Raw genomic sequence first — 26,486 nt, forward strand, 5'->3', positions numbered from 1 at the left:
TGCCTTCTTCCTGGGGCCAGAGACCTTCCCAGGTAGGTCTGCCATGGCCCGGGCCCCCAGGCAACAGCTGCTACACAGGCTTGCCCTCCTTCCTTTCATTCACGTGTTAAAAGATTTTATTCAGCTGTTTCCCTGCTTCTCTGGAGGAGGATACCTTTGCATCTCCCCCTCCTCCCCTCCATTTGGCTTGACCTGGTCAAGTGGGGCTTTCTTGCTTTCCTATCCAGGTCAAAGGATAAATGGAGAAATCACACAGAACTGCTGTCTGTTCACAAGAAGTTATGTAGAACTTAAGGACGGTCTCTTTCCAGTGAGCAACAAGTATTCAGTTTGGAATATTTCTTTGCTGAGGTCTCAAGGTATAATAGCAACCAACCTCCGCAAGCCAAACACCAGCAAAGCCAATGGGCAGACCTTATCTCCCTTGGGCTCTCAAAAAGTTATTTTATTTTTTATGTTAGCATTCAACAAATCTGCTTTTTGGAGACAATTCTATGTATTTTAATACAGTGTGGATTTGTGTAATTATCACCACCGTCAGGATCCAGAACATTTCCATCTTTCCCCAAAACTCCCTAGTGCTGGGCCCCCACCCCAAGTCTTGGCAGCCCCTGATCTGTGCTCCTTTCACTATAGTTTTGTCTTTTGTAGAATGTCACATCGGTGCAATGATACAGTGTGTCACCTTCGGAGACTAGCTTCCTTCACTCAGCATAGTGAGTGATCCACCCAAACCGCGGTATCAATAATTCCTTCCTGTTTATTACTCTGTGGACGCAGCCTATCCATTCACCAGTCGAAGGACATTTGAGTTGTTTCCAGTTTTTACCAAGTATGAATAGAGCCGCTCCCAACTTTGGTGTACAGGCTTTTTTATGAATATGGGTGTTCATTTCTCTAGTAAGTACTCGGGATTGCTAGGTCACAGCTATGTGTGCGTTTAACTTTGTAAGAAACTGCCAAACGGCTTTCCCGAGTGAGCCTGCCATCTTATGTGTCCACCAGAGACGTAAGAGAGTTTCTGTGCCCTATATTCTGGCTGCATCTTGTTTTGTTGGTATTTTGTATTTTAGCCATTCTAGGAGCTGTGTAGTCATATCTCATAGTGGTTTGAATTTGCATTCCTCCAATGGCCAGTGACGCCGAGCATCATTTTCGTGTGTCTGTTTGCCATTTGGTGAAATGTCTATTCAACTCTTTTGCCTGTTTTTAAATTGGGGTGTTGCTTTCTCACTGCTGGGTTTTAAAAGTTGTTTATACGTCTCCATCCACAGGGAGAGACCAGAAAAAAAAAAGATACACTCACCAGTATTCCCAACTGAAACAGTATGAATCTCCCATTTTAGGGGCGTAGAGATTGGAGTTGGTAGTTCTTGGAAGATGAGGAGTGTGTGAAAGGTCATTTGCAAATTCATACCTCAAGTTTGATTATGAAACAATGATCTATTACCTATAATGTTGACAGAACCTGAATTTAGGGGCACGGCAGATTTATATCCAGTAAGCAAAAATTACAAAATGGTAGATTTCAATTTCAAAGGCCATGATTATCTGACTACTCATTATGCTTCCCTGTTTCCATGTTTTTGTTTCAAGTGTTTCTGTTGCCTGAATGCTATTCTTCTTGCTTTTCCACGTAGGTGATTTTGTCCATCAAGGCCAACCCCTACTGGCTCCTGTTTTCCCAAATAGAATCAATATCCCCTTCTCTGTGTTCACTAACCACTTTATGTATTTCTCAATTATATAACTTATCAAATTGTCTTAGAAATTTGTGGACCTGTGTCTTCTTTACTACACAGAGAGCTTTTGAAGGATAATAACTGTGTTAATGCAATCATTGTTATATCCCCAGCAATTAATTTGATGCTTGCTTCATAAGAGATACCCACTTACCCATCTACTCATTCATTTACCAAATATTTATTGAGTTCCTAAGAGGTGTTACATAGTGGGAAGGTAGAGCAGTGGACCAGCAGAAAAAATTTCTGTTGTCATGGAGCTTATGTTTTATTGATGTTTTCAGAGAGCTGGCTTCTGATTTCACTTATTTTCTTCATTGTTTGTCCATATTTTATCCCATTGATTTCATCTCCTTGTTATTTCCCTTCTTTCTGCTTGATTTTGTTTTAATTTGCTCCTCTTTTTCTAGTTAATGTGGAAGCTGAGAATCATTGATTTGAGAATTCTCTCCTTTCCTAATAGATTTTTAAAGCTATGAATTTTCCTCAAAGACCTGCTTTGCTGCAACCCAACACATTTTGATATGTTACATTTTCACTATCATACAATTAAAAATATTTTCTAATTTCTCCTGTGATATTGTCTTTGGCTTAACGATTATTTAGAAACGTGTTGCTCGGGGCGCCTGGGTGGCTTAGTCAGTTGGGCATCCAACTCTTGATTTCAGCTCAGATCATGATCCCAGCGTTGTGGGATAGAGTCCTGTGTTGGGCTCTACACTCAGCACAGAGTCTGTTTGTCCCTCTCTCTCTGCTCCTTCCCTGCTCATGCTCTCTCTCTCTTTCTCTCTCTCAAATAAGTAAATGAATGAGTAAAATCTTATTAAAAAAGAAGTGTGTTGTTTAATTTATAAGTAGTAGGGATTTTCCTGGTTCTCTTACTGTTTTCGATTTCTAATTTAATGCCACTATGGTCAGAGAACATACTCTTTTAGTTTTAACTTCATTCAGGTCTGTTTTTTGGGTCCAGAGCACGATGTGTCCTGGTGAATGTACCATGTATACTGCCAATGTTGGGTGTAGCTTTCTGTACATATCCAGGAAGTCAAAGTGGTTTATAATGCTTGTTCCAACTTTCTATTTCTTTACTGACTTCTTAAATTAATTGTCCCATCAGTTGCTGAGAGAGGAGTGATAAAATCTTCAGGAATAATTGTGGAATTGGCTATTTCCCACTTTAATTCTATTTTTGCTTCATGTATTTTAAACCTCTATTATTACGATTGTCTTGTCTTTCTGAAAAAATGATCCTTTTTTCATTGTGAAATGGTCCTCTTTATCTCTGGTAGTATATTTTATTTGATATTTATTTTATCTGATTATTAATATTGGCATTCTAGCCTTCTTATGCTTACTGTCTGCGTGCTATGTCTTTTTCTCCATTCATTTACTTTCAACCTGTGTCTTTGTATTTAAAGTGTGTATCTTGTAGATAGCATATTGTTGGGTCTTAGTTTTTTTTTTCCTGACATTCTTGGACTTTTAATTGGTGTGTTGGTTTTCTTTCTTTCTTTTTTTTTTTTAGGATTTATTTATTTATTTATTTTTAAAGATTTATTTATTTATTTATTTGACAGAGAGAGACACAGTGAGAGAGGGAACACAAGCAGGGGGAGAGGGAGAGGGAGAAGCAGGCCTCCCGCAGAGCAGGGAGCCCGATGCGGGGCTCGATCCCAGGACCCTGGGATCCTGACCTGAGCCGAAGGCAGACGCTTAATGACTGAGCCACCCAGGTGCCCCTATTTATTTATTTATTTTAGAGAGAGATGGACACAAGGGAGGGGGAAAGGGCAGAAGGAGAGGGGGAGAGAGAATCTCAAGCAGCCTCCCCACTGAGCATGGAGCCTGACACAGGGCTCAATCTCAGGATCCTGAGATCATGACTTGGCCAAAATCAAGAGTTGGACTCAAACCAACTGAGTCACCCAGGCACCCCTTAATTGATTTTTTAATGCAATTATTGCTTTACTGTAACATTTAATGTAATTATTGCTATGATAAGTTTACATTTATCATTCTGTTTTTTCCTATTTGTTTATTTTCTGTTCCTCTGTCCCTCTTTTCCCTCCTTTTGGATTATTTGAATATAGAATTTCAATTTAGTATTTCTGTTGGGTTTTTTTTTAGCTATTCTTGTTTGCATTGTTCTCTGGTAGTTCCGTAGGGATTACAATACACATCTTTAACTTTTCACAGGTCCCTTATAGTTGATAATGTATAATATTAAAATCTTATGTAAAATATTAAAGCCTTATAGATCCATATCTTCCCCATCCTTTATGTTATGGTAGTTACATGTCTTATATATACACACTTATGAATTCTGTCAGGCGATGTTATAACTTTCAACTTCAACGGTTTAAAGGTTTATAAGAACATTAACAGGAAAATGCAAGAAAAAAGATAAGTCTTGAACTCACTCAGATATTTATCACTTCCAGTGCTCTTCATTCTTTCCTGAGTGTCTGAGTTTACATCTTATATAATCTCCCTTTACTCTGAAGAACTTCCTTTAGTATTTCTTGTAATGTTGATCTGCTGGCAATGAATTCTTTCAGTTTTCATTTATTTTTATTTTTTTTCTTTGCCTTCACTGTTGGAGGATATTTTTGCTGGATATAGAATTCTGGATTGAATTTTCTTCATTCAGTACTTTATTATTTTTTTTAAAGATTTTATTTTGGACAGAGGGAGAGAGTGTGTACACACAAGCAGGGGGGAGGGGCAGTGGGAGAGGGAGGAGCAGACTCCCCACTGAGCAGACAGTGCAATGCAGGGCTCGATCCCAGGACCCTGGGATCATGACCTGAGCTGAAGGCAGACGCTTAACCGACCGAGCCACCCAGGCGCCCCCATTTAGTACTTTAGAGATGTTCTACTGTCTTCTGTCTTCATGGTCCTTTCCCAGCATATACTATGTCCATTTGCTCTTGCTGCTTTCAATAAGTACACTTCATCTGGTTTTCAGCAGTTTGATCGTGATATACCTTGGGGTGGTTTTTGTTTTTTTACATTTCTGTCCTTCACCAAATTTAGGATATTTGGGGCCTTTATATTTTAGATAATTTTTTCTGCCTCATTCTCTTTCTTTTTATATTCCAGTGTCATGTGTGTTGGACTGTTAGAGATCATCTAACAAATCCCCATCTGACTTGGTTAATTTTTTTTCCTCCGTTCTTTCCTCTGTGTTCTTCACCCTGGAGACGTCCTCCGCTAAATCTCAGTTTTACTTGTCTTTCCTCCATCACATCCATGCAGCTGCATCCAGTCAGCGAATTCTTTACTCCCAACATTGTATTTTTCAGTTCTAGAACTTCCATTTGGTTCATTTTTATTGTTTCTGTTTCTCTGCCAATGCTTCCCACTTCTCCGTTGAAATTTTCATTCACTGGAAATATCTCATTTTCCTTATCTGTTAGTTCCAATATTTTGTTCATTTTGGAGTTGGACTCCATGTGTTTTCTTTTCTCTTGAGACTCTGTTCCATTTCTTGATTCTTAGAACGTTGAGCAATTTTGGATTATATCCTGGACATTACAAATCTTAAGTTGTGGGGATTTTGTCTTCTCTTATTTTCCTCTGAGAAGTATCCTTTCCTTTGTCTTTGTGGCTGCATTCCTTGGCTGGACTTGAACTGCAAACTGCTTCTTGGGTGGAGCCTCCAATCTGAGTACCACTCCTCTGCTGTTAGCGGCGGTACTTGAGTCTGTTCCATGCAGATGCAGTTGCCGGGTCAGCCAGAGCTGGGATAGGCAGAATTTGGGAATCCCCCTCTGGCATCTTCCCTTCTGGAATTTCCCCACTCTCCTCAGTGTTCACAGTTTTTGGACTTCACTTCCTGGTTTTCTTCAGACAAAATGGCTACAGGGTTTCCCACATGTACTCTCAGCCCCTCCGTGTACCACTTAGATGTGGCTAGAAGCCACGCAAAAGGGATTTACTTTTATATTTTTTCCAAGTGAGTGTAAACTCCCCCCCCCGAGAGTCTATATACCTGTGTCTCCTCTCCAGTACTTTCAAGGAGTTGTTTTTTTGTATCATTTCCAGGCTTAAAATTGCCTTCTGCGGGCAGGAGGGGGGGTGGTGCTGTCTAGAAGGGGTCTGTTATACCTGGAAGCAGAAGCAACTCCATGATGCTTACGTTGTAGTTGGGAGATAGCTGATAAGCTAACAAGAGCACAGTAATGCTATGGAAGAAATAAATAAGGTTGAGGTGATCCAAGTACCGACCTTAGGTTAGGTTGTTAGGAAGGGTCTCTGAAGGGCTCTGGTTGAGTTGACACCTAAAGAACAGAAGAATTTGGTCATGCAAAAAGCTCATTGAGAAATGTTTCAAGAAGGGGCGCCTGAGTGGCTCAGTCCATTGAGCATCTGACTCTTGATTTTGGCTCAGGTCATGATCTCAGGGTTGTGAGATTGAGCCCTGCATCGAGCTCCTTGCTGGGCATAGAGCCTGCTTAAGATTCTATCTCTCCTCTCCCTCGGCCCCTCCCCTGCCCCTCTCTCAAAAAAATAAAATAAAAAAGGAGATGTTTCAAGTAAAAGCAACAACAGATACCAAAACTCTTAGGGCAGTTGCAAAAGGTCAGTGTGACCAAGGCACGGAGAGTGAAAGGAATGACATGAAATGAGTTTCAGAGGCAAGGAGACTGTGAGACCTGGGAGGCCTTGATAAGGAATTGGCAGTTCACGGCTCTATACAAGAGACTAGGCTTGCCTTTGCTGTAAGGCGATGCTTACCAAACAGATTTGACTACTCGTGTTGCTTTGTCCGAGTAGCCAGACCTTAGCAGGCATGACTGATACATAGTGTAGTCTTGTTTGTTTGTTTTTAATGAAGTAAAAAATTTTATTTGTATGGTCTTAGATTCTGCATTGCTGCTAACTTTTATAACATTACCATCTATCATGTTTTGACTGAATAACAAGATTATCCATAATTATCTGAAGAGGCTATTAAAATATTTCTTCCGTTTCCTACTACATGTCAGCATGAGGCCAAATTTTCTTCATATATTCCAACCAAAATGACATAGCACAGCAGATTGGAATGCAGAAACAAATTCAGTTATTTTCTAATAAGTCAGACATTAAAGAAAAGTTTTAAATATTCAAAATGTCAATCTTTTCACAAAACTTTTTGTTTTGAAAAACAGCAGTTTTCCATAAAAATGTGTTATTGAACATGTCATACTTTTGCTATTTTTAAATAGGTCATGATTAAATATTTATAAAATGCCTGTTTTAATTTTCAGTATAGTAGATATTGATGGACATAATTCACAAATAAGGTATTTGTGGTCCTCAATAATTGTTACTAATATAAAGGAGTCCTGAGACCAAAACCCATTTGATAACTGCTATGTTAAAGCTATTGTACATGGGAAAGATGATACATTAACTTTAAGTACATAGTGAAATCATGCAAAAAGTTTTTTTTCCCAAATTTCTATTTAAATTCTAGTTAGCATATAGTGCGTAATATTGGTTTCAGGAGATAGTGTAGTCATAAGATTATCTGACCACCCCGTCGGCTAGCATCAATAGCACAAAAGCTAGAAGGCCATGCGGTGGATTTCGGCAGTGTGTGTGCAGTTGAAGTGGGTACACCCTAGCCCCCCCCACAAGGTCTCCGACATCATAGGAAAGAAAATACGTTGCCTTGTGTTACAATAATATAATGACAATTAAAACCACAGCTAAGGGTGCCTGGGTGGCTCAGTCGTTAAGCATCTGCCGTCGGCTCAGGTCATGATCCCAGGGTCCTGGGATCGAGCCCCGCATCGGGCTCCCTGCTCCGCGGGAAGCCTGCCTCTCCCTCTGACCCTCCCCACTACTCGTGCTCTGTCTCTCTCCCTCTCTGTCTCAAATGAATAAATAAAATCTTTAAAAAAAAACAAACCTCATAGCTAAAAAGAAGTGAAAAGCACAAGCAGAACGAGAAAGACTGTAGCAGAATGAGGTGTAGTGGTTCTGGGTAGTAAACACTGTCCCACATGGTTTCTGCCTAAGAGCGGTTATTCGTTTTAGCCATGTGCGCCTGCACGGGTGTTGGTCTGATTTCTCTGGGGAGTGCTAAAGAGTCACGGGTTCCTCTCCTTTGGTTCAGATGACAGCGCTTCGGCTGCCAGTAGCATGGAGGTGACAGACCGCATTGCCTCCCTGGAACAGCGTGTCCAGATGCAAGAGGATGACATCCAGCTGCTCAAATCGGCGCTGGCGGACGTGGTTCGGCGGCTGAACATCACGGAGGAGCAGCAGGCTGTGCTGAACAGGAAAGGACCTACCAAAGGTGGGCGTCTTAGATGTGCAGGAACAGCGGTCGGCTTGGTCTCGTAGCAGGTGTTTGCCCCTAGTGCATACGTGCACTCCTCAGCGTTGACAGAGACCGGAGACTCAGAACATTGATGAGCTGGTCTCGGCATTGCCAGAATCATCACACAAAGCGGGACGGGGTTTTTTCGGCTTAATGTTAGTGAGTTGTTCAGCCCAGGGGTGTACACGTGGAGGTGATCAGTAAATGCTCAGAACCACCCACGGTAGACTGTTGGGAACAATTGTTTATCATGGGATGGAAGTAGCTTGCGAGGCAGAACCTAGAACCAAAAACCCCACGATCCTTTGGGCGCCCTGGAGGCTGTTCCAAACTTCTTGATAACTCTCCTCTCTTTCTCTATACTCAGCTTGTCTGCTACCGTTCAGTTCAGCACAGCCAACGCTTAATTATCCTATGCCACAGCGAAGCTCGGAGCCGAGAACTGGGGGCCCAGAGGGCAGGCCCTTCCCTGAGGAGCTCAGAACCCGAAAGTTCATCACTCACTGCCCCCCCCTTGTAGTTAGGAAGCTCCTCCTGGGCATAGCCTCCTGTTTCTTTCGAATCTCCTGCTCTGCCGTCCAGGAGAATGTAGTCTACTGCAGAATTCTGTACCTAGTGGGTTTCCAGCAAATTTAAATCATCATTTCATTTCCCTGTGGTGCCTATGTGTGAAACATAAAAAAAGCAATATTTGTGTTTGAAGTAACTTTGTAGTGACCCTCTTCTTAAAATCTGGAAGTACAACGCCTCATTAAAGCTTCTGTCCTACTAATCATAGTCAGTCCCCCTGATGTCTGCTTTCAACCCATATACATTGCTCATCGTTTGCCAGGATTTCTGTTCCTTGTGGCTAACTTAAGAAAACAGAATTCATCTTGGCTGTTAAATTCCTTTGATTAAAATATTTGAGATCACACTGGCATGTAAATGTCCCTTTAAAATTAGCTTTTTTTTTTTTTGGTTGTTTGGATTTAACAAATTATTTCACAGTTACCATGTTTTTCTTGGAGTCAGGAGAGGGTACTGTCTGATGTTGCATATGTTACTTTTTTCTCAAGTACTTGGCTATATTTTCGCATATCCGTGGAAAGAAATCTGTTTCTTTGTCCTTCTGGGTAATTATCACCAGCTCCATGGAAGAGATACATGCTGGGCAATGTCTATATATTTTTGTAATTTTTTTTATCTGAGTATAGTTGACACACAATGTTACATTAGTTTCAGGTGTACCACGTAGTGATTTAATATCTGTATGCCCTGCTCACCACAAGTGTGGCTGCCATCTGTTACCACATAACACTACCTCTTGAATAACCCTTTTATTTATTTATAAGATTTTATTTATTTATTTGAGAGACAGAGCACAAAGGGTGGGAGGGGGGCAGAGGGAGGGGGAGAAGCAGGCTCCCTGCTCAGCAGCCTGCTGAGGGGCTTGATCAGGACCCCGAGATCAGGACCTGAGCCTAAGTCACATGCTTAACCAGCTGAGCCACCCAGGTGCCCCTTGAGTAATCCTTTTAAGTCATGTTTTTTCCTCATCCTAAGTTACAGAATGATTAGGGTATTTTAAATAGAAACCCAGGTTATTTTAGGTTTTCTTGACCTGCTCAGCTTTCCAAAAATAAAACCAATGACTACTCTACCCTAAAGGGTATATTCGAAGTTGTTGCTTTGTATAAAACATGAGACTTCCAAAACTTCTGTTTTTAAAAAAATTAGGGAAAAAAATAATACAAGAGACCTACCAAGGAGTTTTCTTCTCTTGATTAAGAATAGAGTTTGGTTTTTATAAAACTTCATCTAAGGAAAAATTTGTTTTCATAGTGAGCTCTATTTCTGTATAATATTCTTTTCATAAGTAAAAGTAAATCAGAACATAATAGCCAGGGGGTCACCCCAAGAAACAGAACAAAGATCAGAAGAAAGCTGGTGAGTGGGGTGGCATCCCCTGGATGCAATGGGCCACGGTTTCCCCCAAGCAGTTAATTACAGGACAGTGGAAGCGGGGGTGGGGAGGTGGGGAAGGGGGCCTGTCAGAGGTTCTGGGTCACTGCTTCCCTTCTGGGGAGAGTCGTGAGGGTGCATATATGCACCTCTAGCTGGATGGCTGTACTCAGTAGCCACGGCTCGGTTGGGGGGTCGTTCAGACAAGATGGATTAGAGGCAAACTTCCTTTGGTTGTAAAAGGCCACATTATTATTATGATCACACTTTACATTGTTTTGCCCTGCCATCCTGATACAGACTTGAGGAAGACGGGACACACGGCGTTCTAATTGTTAAACATTAAGTGTTGTCAAAAGCTTAGGGTTCAGTGTTTCGAGCTGTGGGTGAGTATCAAGCTTTAGGTGCACACCTGCCCAGTGACAGGATTGGCTGTGCCACCACGAAACAGGCCACATTGGTGGGCAGTGAGCTTTCAAAGCGCTCAGCGTGGTTCAGCTCAGAGACGGTGCATGGTGGGTGCCATGTCTATGCCACGGTCACCCCTGGCTGGTAGACGGCAGGGTCCACACAGTAGCCCCAGTGTTGCCTGTGAGGCCGTCCATCATGATTCTAATCCCTTTCCATGACAGAACTTCGCTTGTGTGTAGGAAGTTATCGTGACCTCTCAGCTTTGACTTACTTTATTATTTTTTGTGTGACTTCACTAGCATAACAATGAGAACTGCAGTCTCGGGAAAATAATTCACTGACAGACCGAGTTCATGGCTTCCTGAGACAGGGGGCAGATTGTGGCCGACCCATCCAATGCTGGGCCTGTGGACGTCGAGTTCATATAGAGGGAGCTCCATCTCAGACCGCTGTTCCTTGGCAACATTCTCCTGCTCCTGGGATTTTTAACCAGTGATACTGCCCTGGGTCTTAGGAGTTACTCCGTCTCTACCTAAGCTCCCCAGACTTTGTTATTCTTGTTTCCTTTTGCCTTTGGTATTTTTTTCTAAGTATTAAGAACTGGTTGCCCTGTCATGCATCTTCACTCAAGAGAACCTCAGCCTGCAAAGTTTGCTTTGTTTATGTTAGATTGACTCTCAGATGGGGAGATTTGGCATTTTTTAAATTATTCTGAGCTTGGGTTACCATATAGTGGAGAAGAGAGAATCAAATTGTTTGTGGAGGCACATAATGAAAAAATTCTTGGTAATAAAGTTTTTTCGGTGTTGTGGATGGAGCGGGGACAGTCCTCACTGGTCACTAGCAGAATTCAGTGACAAGACCCCCTTATAGATCGCTGTTGTGAGGATAAATACAGAAGAGCACTTCACAAATGAGAGCTCACTGTCACATCAAGCGTGGTGGAGGATAAATGGATAGGAATGGAAGGAATGCAAGCTATAGGGGCATGGCTAGAAAACTGCAGCCCTTTGTAGGCTTGAGTACGGTGTCATCTTTAAAAATGTCTGTGTTATTGGTAACAATAGGGAAAGTGCCTGTACATTGCATTAAGAGTTGAGAGCAGGATATAAAACTGTATATATGGCATAATTCAAGTAAACAGACAAAATCTGTACAAAAAGATGGGAAAGAGCTATACCGAGAGTTATCACTGATGGTTTGTTTGTTTTTTTCCTGAGTGGTAGGATTGTGATTGCGTTTCTTCTTATATACTTTTTTAGTTGGTTTCTAAATATTCTTTGGTGTAATAAGGAGAAGAAATTTGTGTTTCAAAAATGACTCCTTTCTTGGGTGCCTGGGTGGCTCTGTCAGTTAAATGTTTCCCTTTGGCTCGGGGTCATGATCCTGGGGTCCTGGGATCGAGCCCCGCATCAGGCTCCCTGCTCAGCAGGGAGTCTGCTTCTCCCTCTGCCCCTCCCCCTGCTTGTGTTCTCTCTCTCTCAAATAAATAAATAAAATCTTTTACAAATTTTTTTAAAAATTAAAAAATAAAAATTATTCCTTTCTTACCCTGAATCTGATCTTCACTGCACTGAGCACAACAGCAGAGCCCAGAGCAAATGTCCGGAGGCTGGAGTTGGCTCACGTGTGTTCTCAAGAAGACAAGGAATCATGGTTTGGAGTTAAATTCGTGATAGGCCCATTGTGTACATGCATGGCTAATTTCCATTCCAGTGCTAGGGGAGTGCTATAAGATTTTACTGTAAAATGTAGATTAAAATATAGTCATTGTCCCATGTATCTGTGATTGTCTGCCTTGTTATGCATTAACTAGCAAGTAATTCCTATTTATCATTTTAAATTTTGCTTGTGTGTTCAGACCGTAATTCGGCAGCTTGCCTTTTGTAAACTTTAATATACCTTTTGCAGACTTTTTTATTGGTTATATTCAGAGCCCCATTAATTAACAGATCAGAAAATTACTAAATATAACCAAAACTTTCTAGTAGAGATGCTCATATGCAAGTGGGTCCTGCTGTTCTGGGACATCAAAACCTCCCATCTCAGGACTTCGACTCCGAGACCGCTGTTGAAAGCAGACTACAGATAACCTTTCAATAGTCTCTGCTATGTTGACACTCACTCCTAATGTTCAGAGTGATACTCATAGCTACCATTTATTGACTGGCTGGGTGCTGGACATTGCAATAGACATTTTGGATATATGAGCCCATTTCCCCTCTCCACAGTTCTTGGAGGTAGGTGCTATCATGCCCATTTTACAGATGAGAAAACAGCCTCTAGGAGACTGGATAATTTACCCCGGGTCACACAAATCTGGGACTGGCCCCCAGGGCCTGGCTGGACATGCCTTCTTTCTACCATCTATGTTGCTTTGCTCAGCAGTATTATTTAAATTCGCATTATTCAAATCAAACCAAATATTTAGGAAATGAGTAACCAAAGGACTTGAAATGAGGGTTCTCTTCTCAAGGTTTAACTTGATTTGCGAAGTGTCCCAAATAGCATAGGTCATATTTGGCGCATGATTGTGTGAAATACTATGTATGGTCCCTTCACAAATTTTATTAGAGAGGAACAAGTAACAAATTAAAATTTTAAGCTCTCTGCAATGAATGAAATTAACAAATAATTAGTTCTTTATCCTGGTTAACTGCAGTTAGCAGTTTGTGTCCCTCTCTCTTCCACTGTGCTTTCTCCTTGTCTTTCGCCTTACAGATGGCTCTATTACAGAACATAACTTTTGGGGTTTTTTTAAGACAGAACACACTGTAGTCTCTCTCATTTTCCCCATTAACTGCCCTCCCCAGTTTAGACAGGCATTATTTAGTGAATTATGGAGGAGGTTTAGTAGATATGTTCAGTTTCCCAGAGACTAAGAAGGATTGTGTTCAAACTTTATATTATGATGGGGCGCCTGGGGGGGCTCAGTCGGTTAAGCGTCCAATTCCTGATTTTCGCTCAGGTCATGATCTCGGGGTTGTGAGGTCGAGCCCCACATCAGGCTCTGCGTGGCGTCTGCTTGAGATTTTCTCTCCCTTTCCCTCTGCCCCTCCCCCTCCCTCTAAAATAAATAAATAAAATCTTTTAAAAAAACCTTTATATTATGAAATGTTCAAATGTATATAAAAGTAGAAAGAAAAATACCTTTTATTTTTTACCTGGCTTCATTATTTATCAACACGTTGCCCCCTATGACTTACTTCCCTCACCCCATTAGGATTATTTTAAGGCAAATCCAAGACATTGTATCGTTTTATCTATAAATATGTCAGTATATATTTCTAAGATATAAGGATTCTCTTTTTAAAAAATCCATAATACCTTATCACAAATTTATTATTAAAAAGTAATTCCTTTAATATCAAGTCAGCATTCAGATTTTTCCAGTTTTCTAATGAATGACTTTTTTATAGCAGCCTGTTGAGATATAATTCACAGAACATAAAATTCAACCTTTTAAACTGTTTTTAGTATGGTTCACAAAGTTGTACAGCCATCCCTACTCTCTAATTTCAGAACATTGTCATCACCCCAAAAGTTACCCCCTTTCATGCCCCCCGTGCCCCCCCTTCGCTAGCAACCATCAATCCACTGTCTCTGCGGATGTGACTGTTGTGGACATTTTGTATAAAAGGAATCACGCAGTATGTGGTTTTTTTGCCGCTGTCTTCTCTCACTTAGCAGGTCTTCAAGGTACATCCGTGTCATAGCAGGTGTCAATACCTTATTCCTTCTGATGGCTGAATAATACTCTGGTGCATAGAGATGCAACATACTGCTTATCTGTTCATCAGGTGATGGACATTCGGGTTGCTAATAAATGATTTTCCACAATCAGTTCATTAATGTCTTTTTTGCCCATACATATTTCCATTATATTGACTATTCAGCATTAGAGGATTCTTGTATTACCAGACCAATGCCCAGGAATTCAAATAACCCGTGATACCAGAGAGAGCCTCATCTACCCGCCAACGCTCTATTAAAACTTGATTCATGTGTAGTCTGATCATTTAAAAAACTTTTTAAAACCATATAAGAAGAGGGGCGCCTGGGTGGCTCAGTTGGTTAAGCATCTGCCTTTGGCTCAGGTCATGGTCCCAAGGTCCCGGGTTCGAGCCCCACATCGGGCTCATTACTCAGCGGGGAGCCTGCTTCTCCCTCTCTCTCTGCCCCTCCCCCTCGCTGTGCTCTTGTGCTCTCTCTTCCTCTTAAATAAATAAAATCTTTTAAAAAAAACATATAAGAAGAGTTAAGATTTTAAATCTGCTGAATGTCCTCAGGCTTCTGCAGAGCAGATACAGCAGTTCTGTACTCGCTCTTTCCACCGCAGGGTAGAGAGATCTTCCCTACTACTCTTATAGCACACGCCACAGTGGGGATGCGCCGCAGTTGACTCCAGCATCCCCTGTGGGTGGTCTTTTGTTTTACAGGTAATGCCGCTGTGGTTGACCTTGTGCATGTGGCATTTTGCGTTGTTGCCAGGATGTCTTTAGGTCAGATTCCTAGAAGTGGGATTGCCCATCAGAGGATGAGAGTGTGTGTGACTTTGCTGAGTGTCAGCGGCAGGATCTTCCACAGAACTTAAGTAATTACCCACTTGTCTCACAGCATAGTGGACACAGTTTGCCTCTTCCAGTTCCAAACGTGGACATCTCATAAATTTTGAAATGGATAATTAGGGGGGTCTTGAGCTCAGGGTCGTGACTTCAAGCCCTGTATTGGGGTCCACACTGGGTGTGGAGCCTACTTAAAAAAAGTAAATGAAGCCTATAAATAGATTCCTTCCAGTTTGGGGCACCTGGGTAGCTCAGTCGGTTAAGCATCCAACTCTTGATCTCAGCTCAGGTCATGATGTCAGGGTGGTGAGATGGAGCCCTGTGGTGGGCTCTGCGCAGGACATGGAGCCTGCTTGGGATTCTCTCTCTCTCTCTCCCTCTCTCTCTAAAAAAATAAATAAATAAAATACATGGATAATTAGGAATTCTAGATTCATAGTGGTCAGATATGCTAAAATTAAACTTTGGATTTCTCCACATAACCACATACACAGTCGTGCTTTGCATAATTAAGTTTATTTCAAAACCTAATGGGCTGTTTTACTTATCAAATATTGCACTTTGAGTTATTACTATGATGTGAGTGAAAAGGGTTTCTTGGTCTTTAGGTTGTAACAGTTCATAATAATAAGCATTGGTAGGTTCAGCGAACTATACTCAAATTTCTGTAATTATATCAACTCTAGTTTTGAACATATGTCATCACAGTTCTTAAAGTCTGGATATTCCAATCCTACCACCTAGAAAGATTGAAAAAAATTTATTTCAGGTTTAATTGTGAATGTTTTAGACCTGAGATTGCAAATACTTTTGTTAGAGCCAGAGATTTTCAGCTACCATGTTGTGGAGTCATTTTGCCGGAAATTTAACTCCTGGTAGTTTATCGAGGACCTTCTATGAATGAGTATGCCAAGGAACTACTAGCCATCAGTCCGGCACATGTGGCTGGACCAAGGGCCTGTCCCCTTCAGCCTCGTGGCTCAGCTCCCTGGTGGACTGTCGAGTTTGTCTATGAACTGACTCAGGGTGGCGAAGTCATAGAAACTCAGCACACTCTTCCCGCATGAATTAGGATCTGATTTCAGGGTGGGGAGAGACATCCTTAGAGCGCATTTGGACTAAAAATGGGGCCTACGGTCACACTGCCAGTTGGGGACACACTGGGCCTAGAGCTCTGGCCTTCACGCCCAGACTTGAGGTCCTGCCCCTGCCTGCACTCCCCTGCCACCCTCACTTTGCCAGGTGTCTCCCTCTGCCCGTCCCTGGGTGTGCTGGATGCGGCTGAGGACACTCGCGTGGGTCTGATTCCACCGTAGGTGCCTCTGAACGTAACTGACACGCTACACTAATTCTACTCACATCGCGTTCTGGGGACTCGATTGCACCCTGATGTCCAAAAGCATTTCATCATCTGGATGTAGCCATAGGGTAAGAGCCCCCACTTCTCGTGTGCCTGCAGCATCCTGGACACGCCGCTAACAACTCCCACTGCTCCTTCCTGCTCCTCGCAGCGCCCTGCAGCCTGGCCGCTGTTACCCGTATTTCACAAAGAAGCTGGGGCTTGGAAAGGTGGTGACTTCTCCGAGGCTCCGTAAGTAAGCCGAACTGAGAGTGAGGCCAGTCCCGTCTGAGCCCTTCAGTCCTCTGTGCTTCTCAGTCTCCCTTGAGAGTTGAGATTCCGGCCGTCCTGATACCGCTCCCATGAATGCATTCTAAACACACACCATTTATCATTCATTCTCCTTTTATTTGAGAAATCCTTCTTTCGTGCCGTGGGTCTACGTTTTGCCCCTAGGAACAATTAAAATGTTATTTTAAAAATCCCTTTTATGAACCAGAAGAATGTCTCATCTCTTAGTGTCATGTGGAGGCAAAGGAGTCATTTATCTTCGCACCCGATGAGCGGGAAATTGTGTTTGAACCTTTCCCTGTGCTATTTCTCTTCCACAGTTTTAAAGATCACTTGTCTGAAAATGACTCATTGTAGCGGCTTTTGTATCCTCCGGCCCTCCCAGTCCAGGCTAGTACTCGTTCACACTGGACACCAGGGGGCATTCTTTTCTTCCAGAACTTTCCCTTTATGGTGGCCGCCTTTTTTCCTTGAGTGGCTAATCACATCTAGATGGGGAAGCACGGAAGCAACCTGCTGAGGTGTCATGTGCACAATAGGCACTTAGTTAAAGGCATTTTGGTGGCATTTGCTGTGCTATTGACAAAGTCAGTGGTGAGGAACCCCGGGGGATGTTACCCAGATCGGCGTGTAGCCCTAACAGATCTCTCCACCTTCCCCGTCACTCCGAGGGCGGTCACTGGGCCCCTGCCCCATCCTCGGGTTTTCTTTCATGGTTTCTCATCAGACCTTTAAGGATTCTGTTTGCTTCTGATGATGCTCTGCCACAGCTTAATTTTTTTTTTAAGATTTATTTATGTATTTATTTGACAGAGAGAGACACAGCGAGAGAGGGAACACAAGCAGGGGGAGTGGGAGAGGGAGAAGCAGGCTTCCTGCTGAGCAGGGAGCCCGATGCGGGGCTCGATCCCAGGACCCTGGGATCACGACCTGAGCCGAAGGCAGACGCTTAACGACTGAGCCACCCAGGCGCCCTCTGTCATAGCTTAAGGTACACATCTGTTACCCCCGGTCAGAGAGCCTGCCGCACACAGCTGATCTTTCATGGGCTTCTACAGCCCTAATTCCCCTTCTGGGAGAAGGACGGAACTAGGTTATTAGGAGACTGAACTTTGAAATTATGACTCAAGAAAAAAATTAAAATTTCACAATGACCCAGAAATGGTAACATAATGCCTTCTCTTGGAAGCAGGGCTTTTGTTCTTGAAATTCAGTGTGGTGTGATCCACAGATCCCTGTTGAACACCTTCTGTGGAGGCATGCCTCCTTAAGGAGCCTCCCGTCGTCCATGGAGTGGGCAGGTGAATAAACAGACGATTGCCATGCAGTGTTCTCGGGATGGCAGCACAGGCCAGGGCTGTGGGCGCAGGGAGGAGGTCACCCAGCCTGGTTTGGTGGCAAGCGTGGTGGGGAGGTGTGGGCGGTCCTGGGTCAGGGGCCCAAGAGGAGCCAACATCGTCCATGAGCCTCTCTGGGTCCTTTCTTTCCCATCCTCCGGGCTCTGCCCTGCAGGCTGACCTGTGCGACTGCACCAGCAGGCCCTTGCCCTCCACCCCCCAGTTAGCTTTGGGCATCGAGGGCCCTCACTGGGGATTGGAAGAAGGGGAGAGAGGGAGATCAGAGTATTTACTTCCTTGGCTCCTCCCAAGTCCATGGGGCCTGGGAGGGATGACAGCTGCTCTGCTATCAGCCCAGAGAGACAGAGCAGTCCACCCGGGCTGCCCACCTCTGGAGCTAGGCGTGCAAAGCTCATGGACAGTGTGGAGAGATCTAGGCGACACTCCTCCCAGCACCGGTGTCTGCCGCCCGCTGTTACTCTGGAAGATGAGATTAGCCCACCTGGAACAGCAGTAATAAGCAAGGGCTGAATTGTAAGGTACAAACTGGCATGGGGTAGGAGCTCTGAGAGGCCATCCAGGAGGGCAGGAATGACAAGGAGGGGACAATGGCATAGCCTGTGGGTCTCAAAGTGCGGTCCCCAGAGCAGTGGCAGCGTGACCTGAGAGCTTGTTAGAAAGGCAGATTCTCAGGCTGCCCCCAGACCCAGCATCGGAACCACTGGGGCTGGAGCCTGGAGGTCTGTATTGTAACACTCCCTCCGGGTGAGTCTGTGCACGTTCAGATTTGTGAGCCCGACAGAGGCAAAGCTAAGGAGGTGGCATCGTTTTGCTTGTTGGTTTGTGGGGGGGGGGGCGCAGTGAAGAGTCTGGGCACATAGTGGGAGAAGTAAAGCCTATGGACAGAATGAGAGCAGCTCAGAGGTTATAAAAGACCAGATCCTGACGGGCCTAGTGGCGGGGAGGCGGGCTAACCCAGGGGTCGGGACCGTGTCCTCTCCTCTCTGGGCTGGTTGTGAAGTAGGAGCCCCCCACATGTGCAGGTCCCAGTAGGACGAGACAGCACCCTTCCAGTTGTCCCACTCTGCCCAACAACGAGTATGTGTAACAGCACGTGGCAGCGCCCGCGCACCATTGGAGGTGGTGGCGAGGGACATCAAGGTGAGGGCCCCGGGGAGACAAGCCTGGACAGGGCTGACCAAACGCCCAGAAGACCCACCCTCGGGTCTAGGAGTCATGCTTCAGAGACAGGCTGGACAGGCAGGAATAGCAGGAAGGGAAGGGACAGCCGGGCTGACATGAGTCATTCTCACCTCCTAGGGCTGCTGTGACTGATGACCACAAAGTGGGGCCTGGGGGGCCTGAGACAGCAGACTTACTCTCTCACACTGCTGGAGGCCGGCAGTCCAAGACCAGTACACTGGACTGAAGTCAAGGTGTGGCAGGGTCGGTTCCTGCCGGAGGCTCTAAGCGAGACTGTTCCAGGACTCTCTCCCAGCTTCTGTGGCTGCCGGCCGTCCTTGGCATTCCCCGGCTTCTAGGCTTCACTCCCAGCTCTGCATCCGCTGTCGCCTCGCCTTCTCTCCCGGAGCCTCTGTGTCTCTTCTCTGCTCCTCACAAGGACACCATCACTGGGTTCAGGGCCCACCCTAATACTGTATGACCTCATCTTAACTAATTACATCGACAAAGACCCTATTTCCAAAAAAGGTCATGTCCCCAGGTTCTGGGTGGACGGGAACATTGAGGGTCCATGTATTTAAAAAACAAAACAAAACCAGAATGGGAACAGAAATGGTGGGCGAAGCAGAGAGAGGAGGTAGAGTAGTGACAATGACGGTGACAATGCCTGTCCTGGGGGGAGAAGGGTCCTGTCCGGGAGGCGCGGCAGACGTGCACGAGAGAAGATGGGGAGTCCTGGTTCGGGACCCGCGGTGTCTTGCTGAGGAATGCTGGCTCCCAGCACGCTAGGCCCTCGGGTGGGCAGGTGCTCAGGAGGTGGGGAAAGAGAGCGCGTGGAGGGTGGCGGAGGGAGGGGGTGGTGCTCTGGCTGGGGCACTGCCTCTGCCTTTTGCCACTTTCTGTCACGTTTGAAAAAAGAAGGAAGCCTGGCCCTCTGCCTTAGGGACTGAAAAGTTTTGGTGTGTTAAAAACATTCTATTTAGTTTTGTCATTTTTTTTTTTTTTGACAGACAGAGAGAGAGAACAAGTGGGCAGAGAGGCAGGCAGAGGGAGAGGGAGAAGCAGGCTTCCCGGCCGAGCAGGGAGCCCGATGTGGGACTCGATCCCAGGACCCTGGGATCATGACCTGAGCCGAAGGCAGCCGCTTAACTGACTGAGCCACCCAGGCGCCCTGTCATTGTTTTTAAGAACCTCAGTCAAGGCACATTTAATTCTGTGATGCACGAAATAAATTCTGCTAGCGTTTCAAATCAATTTTTTTTATTTCAGAGTAGTGTTAGATTTACAGAAAAGTTGCAAGGACCGGGGCGCCTGGGTGGCCCAGTCGTTGGGCGTCTGCCTTCGGCTCAGGTCACGATCTCAGGGTCCTGGAATCGAGCCCCGCATCGGGCTCCCTGCTCGGTGGGAAGCCTGCTTCTCCCTCTCCCACTCCCCCTGCTTGTGTTCCCTCTCTCGCTGTGTGTCTCTCTGTCAGGTAAATAAATAAAATCTTTATTAAAAAAAAAGGAAGAAAGAAAAGTTGCAAGGGCGGTATGGACGGTTGCCATCTACCCCGCGCCCAGCTTCGCCGGCGATTAACATTTTACATTAGCATGCCACAACGATGACACTTTTTTTATTTTTTATTTTACCTTTTTTTTTAAAAAAGATTTATTTATTTGAGAGAGAGTGCGCGCACGTGGGGGGGAGGGGCAGAGGGAGAGGGAGAAAGAATCTCAAGCAGACTCCACACTGAGCGCAAAGCCCGATGCAGGGCTCAGTCTCACCCGCGAGATCATGACCTGAGCTGCAATCAAGAGTCACACGCTTAACCGACTGCGCCACCCAGGTGCCCTAGTGATACATTTTTTATCAATTAGAGGCACACTTTATCTGGATTTCCTTAGTTTATCCCTAACATCCTTTTTATGTTGTTCCAGGATCCAATCTGGGATTATATTTGGCCATCATATCTCCCGAGGCTCTTCTAGACTGACAGTTTCTCAGATTTTCCTTGTTTCTGATGACCTTGACAGTTTTGAGGAGCCCTGGTCAGATAGTTCATTGTCTTTTGACTTGGGTTTGTCTGGTAGGTACTGGGTTTTAGGGAGGAAGACTGTAGAGGTAAAGTGCATTGCTGTCACATCCTACCCGGGGTACATACTGTTGACGTGACTTGTCACTGTGACGCTGGCCGGGATGGAGTTCTCCAGGTTTGTCCACAGCGAAGTGACTCCCCACCCTGCCTCCGCTCTGTGCCGTGCAGAAGGCAGTCACTATGCCGCCCGCATTTATGGAGCAGAGGACTGTGTTCCACCTGCTTGAGGATGAAGCATCTACATATATGATCTGGAATTCTGCACAGGAGAAATGAGCTTTTCTTGCCCATTTAATCATTTACTCAATGATTCTATCAGTCTGGACTCCTGGATATTTATTTCATATTTCGGGCTATAATCCAGTGCTACTGTCTATATTTTGTTGCTGAAATTGTCCCAGCTCTGGCTGCTGGGGGAGCTCTTTCAGTTGACTCCTGGGTCCCTGTGACTTCACCCCATCAGTATAGGGTTTGGGTTTTATTATTGCTTTTGAGCACTTCCTTACTCTCTGGCAGTACAGGGTGCTCCAGGCTCATGTTGGATGTGCCCTGCCCCAGCTCCAGATTCGGGCATTTCCCCGAGGAGTCCCGGTTCTTTGCTGTTGAGGAATTGTGTTAGAACCCAGGGATCGGTTGGTGCCCTTGCTTTCGGTACTCTCAGCAGGCAGAGCTAAGGAATGTGTTTATACTGGGGCACCTGGGTGACTCAGTCAGTGAAGCATACAACTCTTGGTTTCAGCTCAGGTCATGATCTCGTGGGTTGTGGGATCGAGCCCCATATCAGGCTCTCCGCTCTGGAGAATCTGCTTGAAGATTCTCCCCCTCTGTCCCTCCCCCAACCCACATGCTCACTCTCTCTCAAATAAATAAATAAATCTTAAAAAAAAAAAGTGTGTTTGTGCTAATCCGTGTTTACATACATAGGTATAAATTGTATCTGTAGCTATATCAGGCTAAACATGGCTTCATACGGAGGTCTCCTACCCCCTGGCTCATTCAACACCATCCCCCTTGCTTGTCTATAGCCTCCCTCTGCAACAGTGAGAAGCCTGGTTCCCACCATCCTCCTTGCCGTTCCGTAATTGTTCACTGCTAGGGCTCATGATAGTGGTTTCAGAGGTGTTGACCATGCCCTGTGGGAAACAACGTTACTAACCCGAGCATAGTGCTTAGATGTGCTCCTCAGTCTCTCCCCATTTTCACAGCACCTTCCTGTCCTCCCCCTTCCATGAGGTTAGAGCCCATACTTGAAGTATAGTTTGATTCTTTTATCCGTCATGGGTTCCCCGTCTCCTAACTGATTTTTATCTGCATACATTAAAGTTCCTTCTGTGTGCCTTAAGAGCCTGGAGGTTTTAGGGTCCCTGGGTGGCTCAGTTGGTTAAGCAACTGCCTTCGGCTCAGGTCATGAGCCTGGAGTCCCGGGATCGAGTCCCACAAGGGGCTCCCTGCTCCCTGCTCGGCAGGGAGTCTGCTTCTCCCTCTGACCCTCCCCCCTCTCATTCTCTCTCTCTCAAATAAATAAATAAAATCTTTAAAAAAAAAAGAGTCTGGAGGTTTTGACAGATGCTTGGTGTCGCATAGCATGATCAGCATCATACAGAATCATTTTACCACCTTAACATGCTCTTGCACCTTACCTGTTCAGCCCCCCACCCCCTGCTGGGCCAACCTCTGGCAACCACTGATCTGGTTTTTGTCTCTGTAGTTTTGCCTTAAATGGAATCATAGAGAATGTAGCCTTTCAGCCTGGCTGCTTTCACTGAGCAGCATGGATTTAAGACTCAGCCCTGTCCTTGCGTGGATGGCTTCCTTGCTTTTTTTTTTTTTTTTTTTTTGCTGAATCATATTGCATTGTCTGGATGGACCGCAGTTTGTTTATCCACTAACCAATTGAAGGACAACTTGGTTGCTTCCAGTTTTTGACAATTATGAATAAAACTGCTATAAATAGTAAATGCAGGTTTTATATAGACATAAGTTTTCCAATCAGTTGAGTAAATACCTAATGTCACACAATGACTGGATCATACTGTAAGACTACATTTAGCAACCGCCAAACCGTCTTCCAAAGTGGCTGTACCATTTTGTATTCCCACCAGCAATGAATGAGAGTCCCTGTTGCTCTGGTCCTGGCCAGCAATTGCAATTTTGTTTGTTTTTTGGATTTTAGCCACCCTAATAGGTGTATAGAGATATCTCATTATTGTTTTAATTTGCATTTCCCTAATGACAAAAGATGTTGAGCATCTTTTCATATGCTTATTTGCCATCTGTAGATCTTCTTTGGTGAAGTGTCTGTTCAGATCTTTTGCCCATTTTTTTAATTGGGCTGCTTGTGTTCTGACTGTGGAGTTTTAAGCATTCTTTTTTATATTCTGTATACAAGTCCTTTATCAGATACGTGATTTGCAAATATCTTCTCCCAGTTTGTGGCTCATCTTTTCATCCTCGTAACGTTGTCTTTCACGGAGCAAACATTTTTATAATTTTAATGAAGTCCAAACAATCATTTTTTTCTTTCATGGATTGTGCTTTTGTTGTTGTATCTAAAAAGTCACCAAACCCAAGGTCACACAGAGTTTTCTGCATTTTCATGTAGACGTTTTATAGTTTTGCATTTTACGCTAGGGTCTTTGGTCCATTTCGAGTTCGTTTCTGCATAAGGGGGAAGATTTTGTCTAGGCTCATTGTTCCAGCATCCTTAGTTGAAAATCTCCACTGAATTCTCTTGACACCTTTGTCAGTTTTGCCAGCATTTTAAAATTGATGTCCTTTGCTGTCCTACCTGTCTTAAGTTCTGTAAAGAGTCACCTTGACAGAGGGGAAAGCTCTGATGGCGTTTTCTGCTTATCTCACAGCAAGACCACTGGTGCAGACCCTGCCTTTAAGGACCACTGTTAACAACGGCACTGTGTTACCAAAGAAACCTAGTGGCTCTCTACCGTCCCCCTCAGGGGCCAGGAAAGAAACAGCTGTGCCCGCCGCAACCAAAAGGTAGGTGCAGAGTGCCTTAACCCACCCCAAAAAAGAGTTCCATCTCAGGTTTAAAATAAATATTGCCTTTTTATGTGACACCTCTTAATTTCTTGTCTGAATTAAAACTCATAAAAGTACAATATTTGGTGTGTTGCCATATCAGGACCTATATACATTTATTTTTCTGCTTTTTTAGACTTTTTCTTACTGTCTTTTGAAATTTCATTGGCTAACACCATGGTGTGCTATTTTGTATTTTTGCTTGAGGGTCTCTTGAAAACACAAAAGGGAGTGTAACCTGTGTTAAAACGAATATGCTCTTAAAAAAAAAAAAATGAAGGGGCACCTGGGTCGTTCAGTCGGTTAAGCACCTTTGGCTCAGGTCATGATTGCAGGGTCCCGGGATTGAGCCCCGCATCGGGCTCCCTGCTCAGCTTCTCCCCCTGCTTGTGCTCTCTCTCTGAAATTAATAAATAAAATCTTAAAAAAGAAAAAGAATATGCTCTTCCCAGCTTCATACTTGGCATGGAGCAAAATTCAGATTGCCGTACCAATGTTAACTTTTTATCTATGAAATTTGGATAAGCTCATACCTTTAAATTGTGCCTAACAGTGAAGTTCTAGATATTGATGTTGTCTGTCAGAGCATAGTTTGCTCTTAATATTTCTATAACTTCATGATTGTCATATTAAAATTTCATATATTATATGCCAGGCCACTTGCCTTAGCTTTTAGGCTCTAGAAAATTAAATACATGATGGTAATATAGCCTAGAAAACCTTAAAGAAATTCTTGTGTGGTGATACCCCCCCCGGCTTGTTACAAGCCCACCGTAGAAGCTCTTAGGGCTCATTACAATACTAACTGCCTAGCAGGTGTCGGGTCAGGGAGCATGAGTGTGCAGAGGCCACTCTGCATGCTGGGGCCACCAGTGGGCTTGCAGGTGTTGGATCAGATGCTGCGCTGTGACTTGGAGGAAAACATAGCAATCCTATCTTCTTTTTCAAATATGTAGTGTTTGTACTCTCCCTCAAAAAACAAATTTTCATTGTGTTTTTACCAGCTAGAGTTTCATGTACTTATTGTTTGTGAATTTTAAGAACATTGATTTTGCAGGGCTTTTTAAAACTTAAAAAATGACATTCTTAACCTCATGTTGTATCTGTTTAATACTTGCTTGAATCATTTATTTCTAATCAACATGAAGTGACCTTCTGCATTCTAAATGGCAGCAGTCAATATGGACTGTCTTTGTTTTTCATCTAGATGTCGAAGATTGCCAAGGCTGACTTTATTTGAGGATTCAGATTGCCATCTGTTATAAAACACATAACATTAAATTTATCATCTCAGCCATTTTTAAGTGTACGGTTTGGTAGCGTTAAGTACTGTTGCACATTGTTGTTGTGCAGCAGATCGCAAGAACCTTTTCATCTTTTCTTTCTGTTTCCTTCTAAAATTATTTATTTATTTATTTAAATTTTAATTCCAACACAGTTAACATTCAGTGTTGTATTAGTTTCGGGTATACAACATAGTGATTCGGCAATTCCATACAACACCCAGTGCTCATCCCAACAAGTACCCTCCTTCATCTGCATCCCCTACTTTTCCCACCCCCCCACCCACCTCCCTTCTGCTGACCATGAGTTTGAAGAATTTTTTCATCTTGCAAAACTGAATTTCTATATCCATTAAACAATAATTCCTATCCCCAGCTCTTGGCAATCACCCTTTCTATGAGTTTGACTACTTTAGATACTTCATATGAGTGGAATCATACAGTATTTATTTGTCCCTTTGTGGCTGAGTTATTTCATTGAGCATCATATCCTTGAGGTTCATCCATATTGTAGCATATCACAGGATTTCCTTCTTTATTAAGGCTGCATAATACACACACCCACACCCACACCCGTACACCCCACATTTTCTTTATCCATTCAACTGTTGATGAACATTTGGCTTGTTTCTGCCTCTTGGCTGTTATAAATAATGCTATAATGAATGTGGCTATGCAAATAGCTCTTCAAAATCCTGCTTTTAATTCTTTTGGATAGATATCCAGAAGTGATATTGCTGAGTCATAAGGTAATTCTATTTTTAATGTTTTGACGAACCACCATATTGTTTTCCATAATGGCTACACCATTTTACGTACCCACCAACAAAGCACAAATGTCCTAATTTCTTCTCATCCTTGCCAAAAACTTGTTATTTTCTATTCTTTTGCTAGTGGCAATCCTAATGGATATGAGGTGATATCTCATTGTGGTTTTGCTTGGCATTTATCATATGATAA

The 26,486-nt window shown here is 43.8% G+C and overlaps 1 protein-coding gene across 3 annotated transcripts in view; it reads left to right on the plus strand.

The window, feature by feature from the left end:
- Nucleotides 1-26,486, plus strand: part of EML1 (EMAP like 1) — a 177,599-nt gene that overhangs the window by 94,093 nt on the left and 57,020 nt on the right. For all 3 annotated transcript variants that reach the window (XM_073895870.1, XM_073895869.1, XM_073895871.1), the window contains exons 2-3: nt 7,852-8,034; nt 24,066-24,201. In XM_073895870.1, coding sequence (XP_073751971.1) covers nt 7,852-8,034; nt 24,066-24,201 — 319 coding nt within the window. The remainder of the gene's footprint in view (nt 1-7,851; nt 8,035-24,065; nt 24,202-26,486) is intronic.

The sequence above is a fragment of the Callorhinus ursinus genome, unplaced genomic scaffold, assembly GCF_003265705.2.
Source record: "Callorhinus ursinus isolate GAN/ISIS: 27379988/994484 unplaced genomic scaffold, GSC_fseal_2.0 scaffold8, whole genome shotgun sequence".
Lineage (NCBI taxonomy): Eukaryota > Metazoa > Chordata > Mammalia > Carnivora > Otariidae > Callorhinus > Callorhinus ursinus.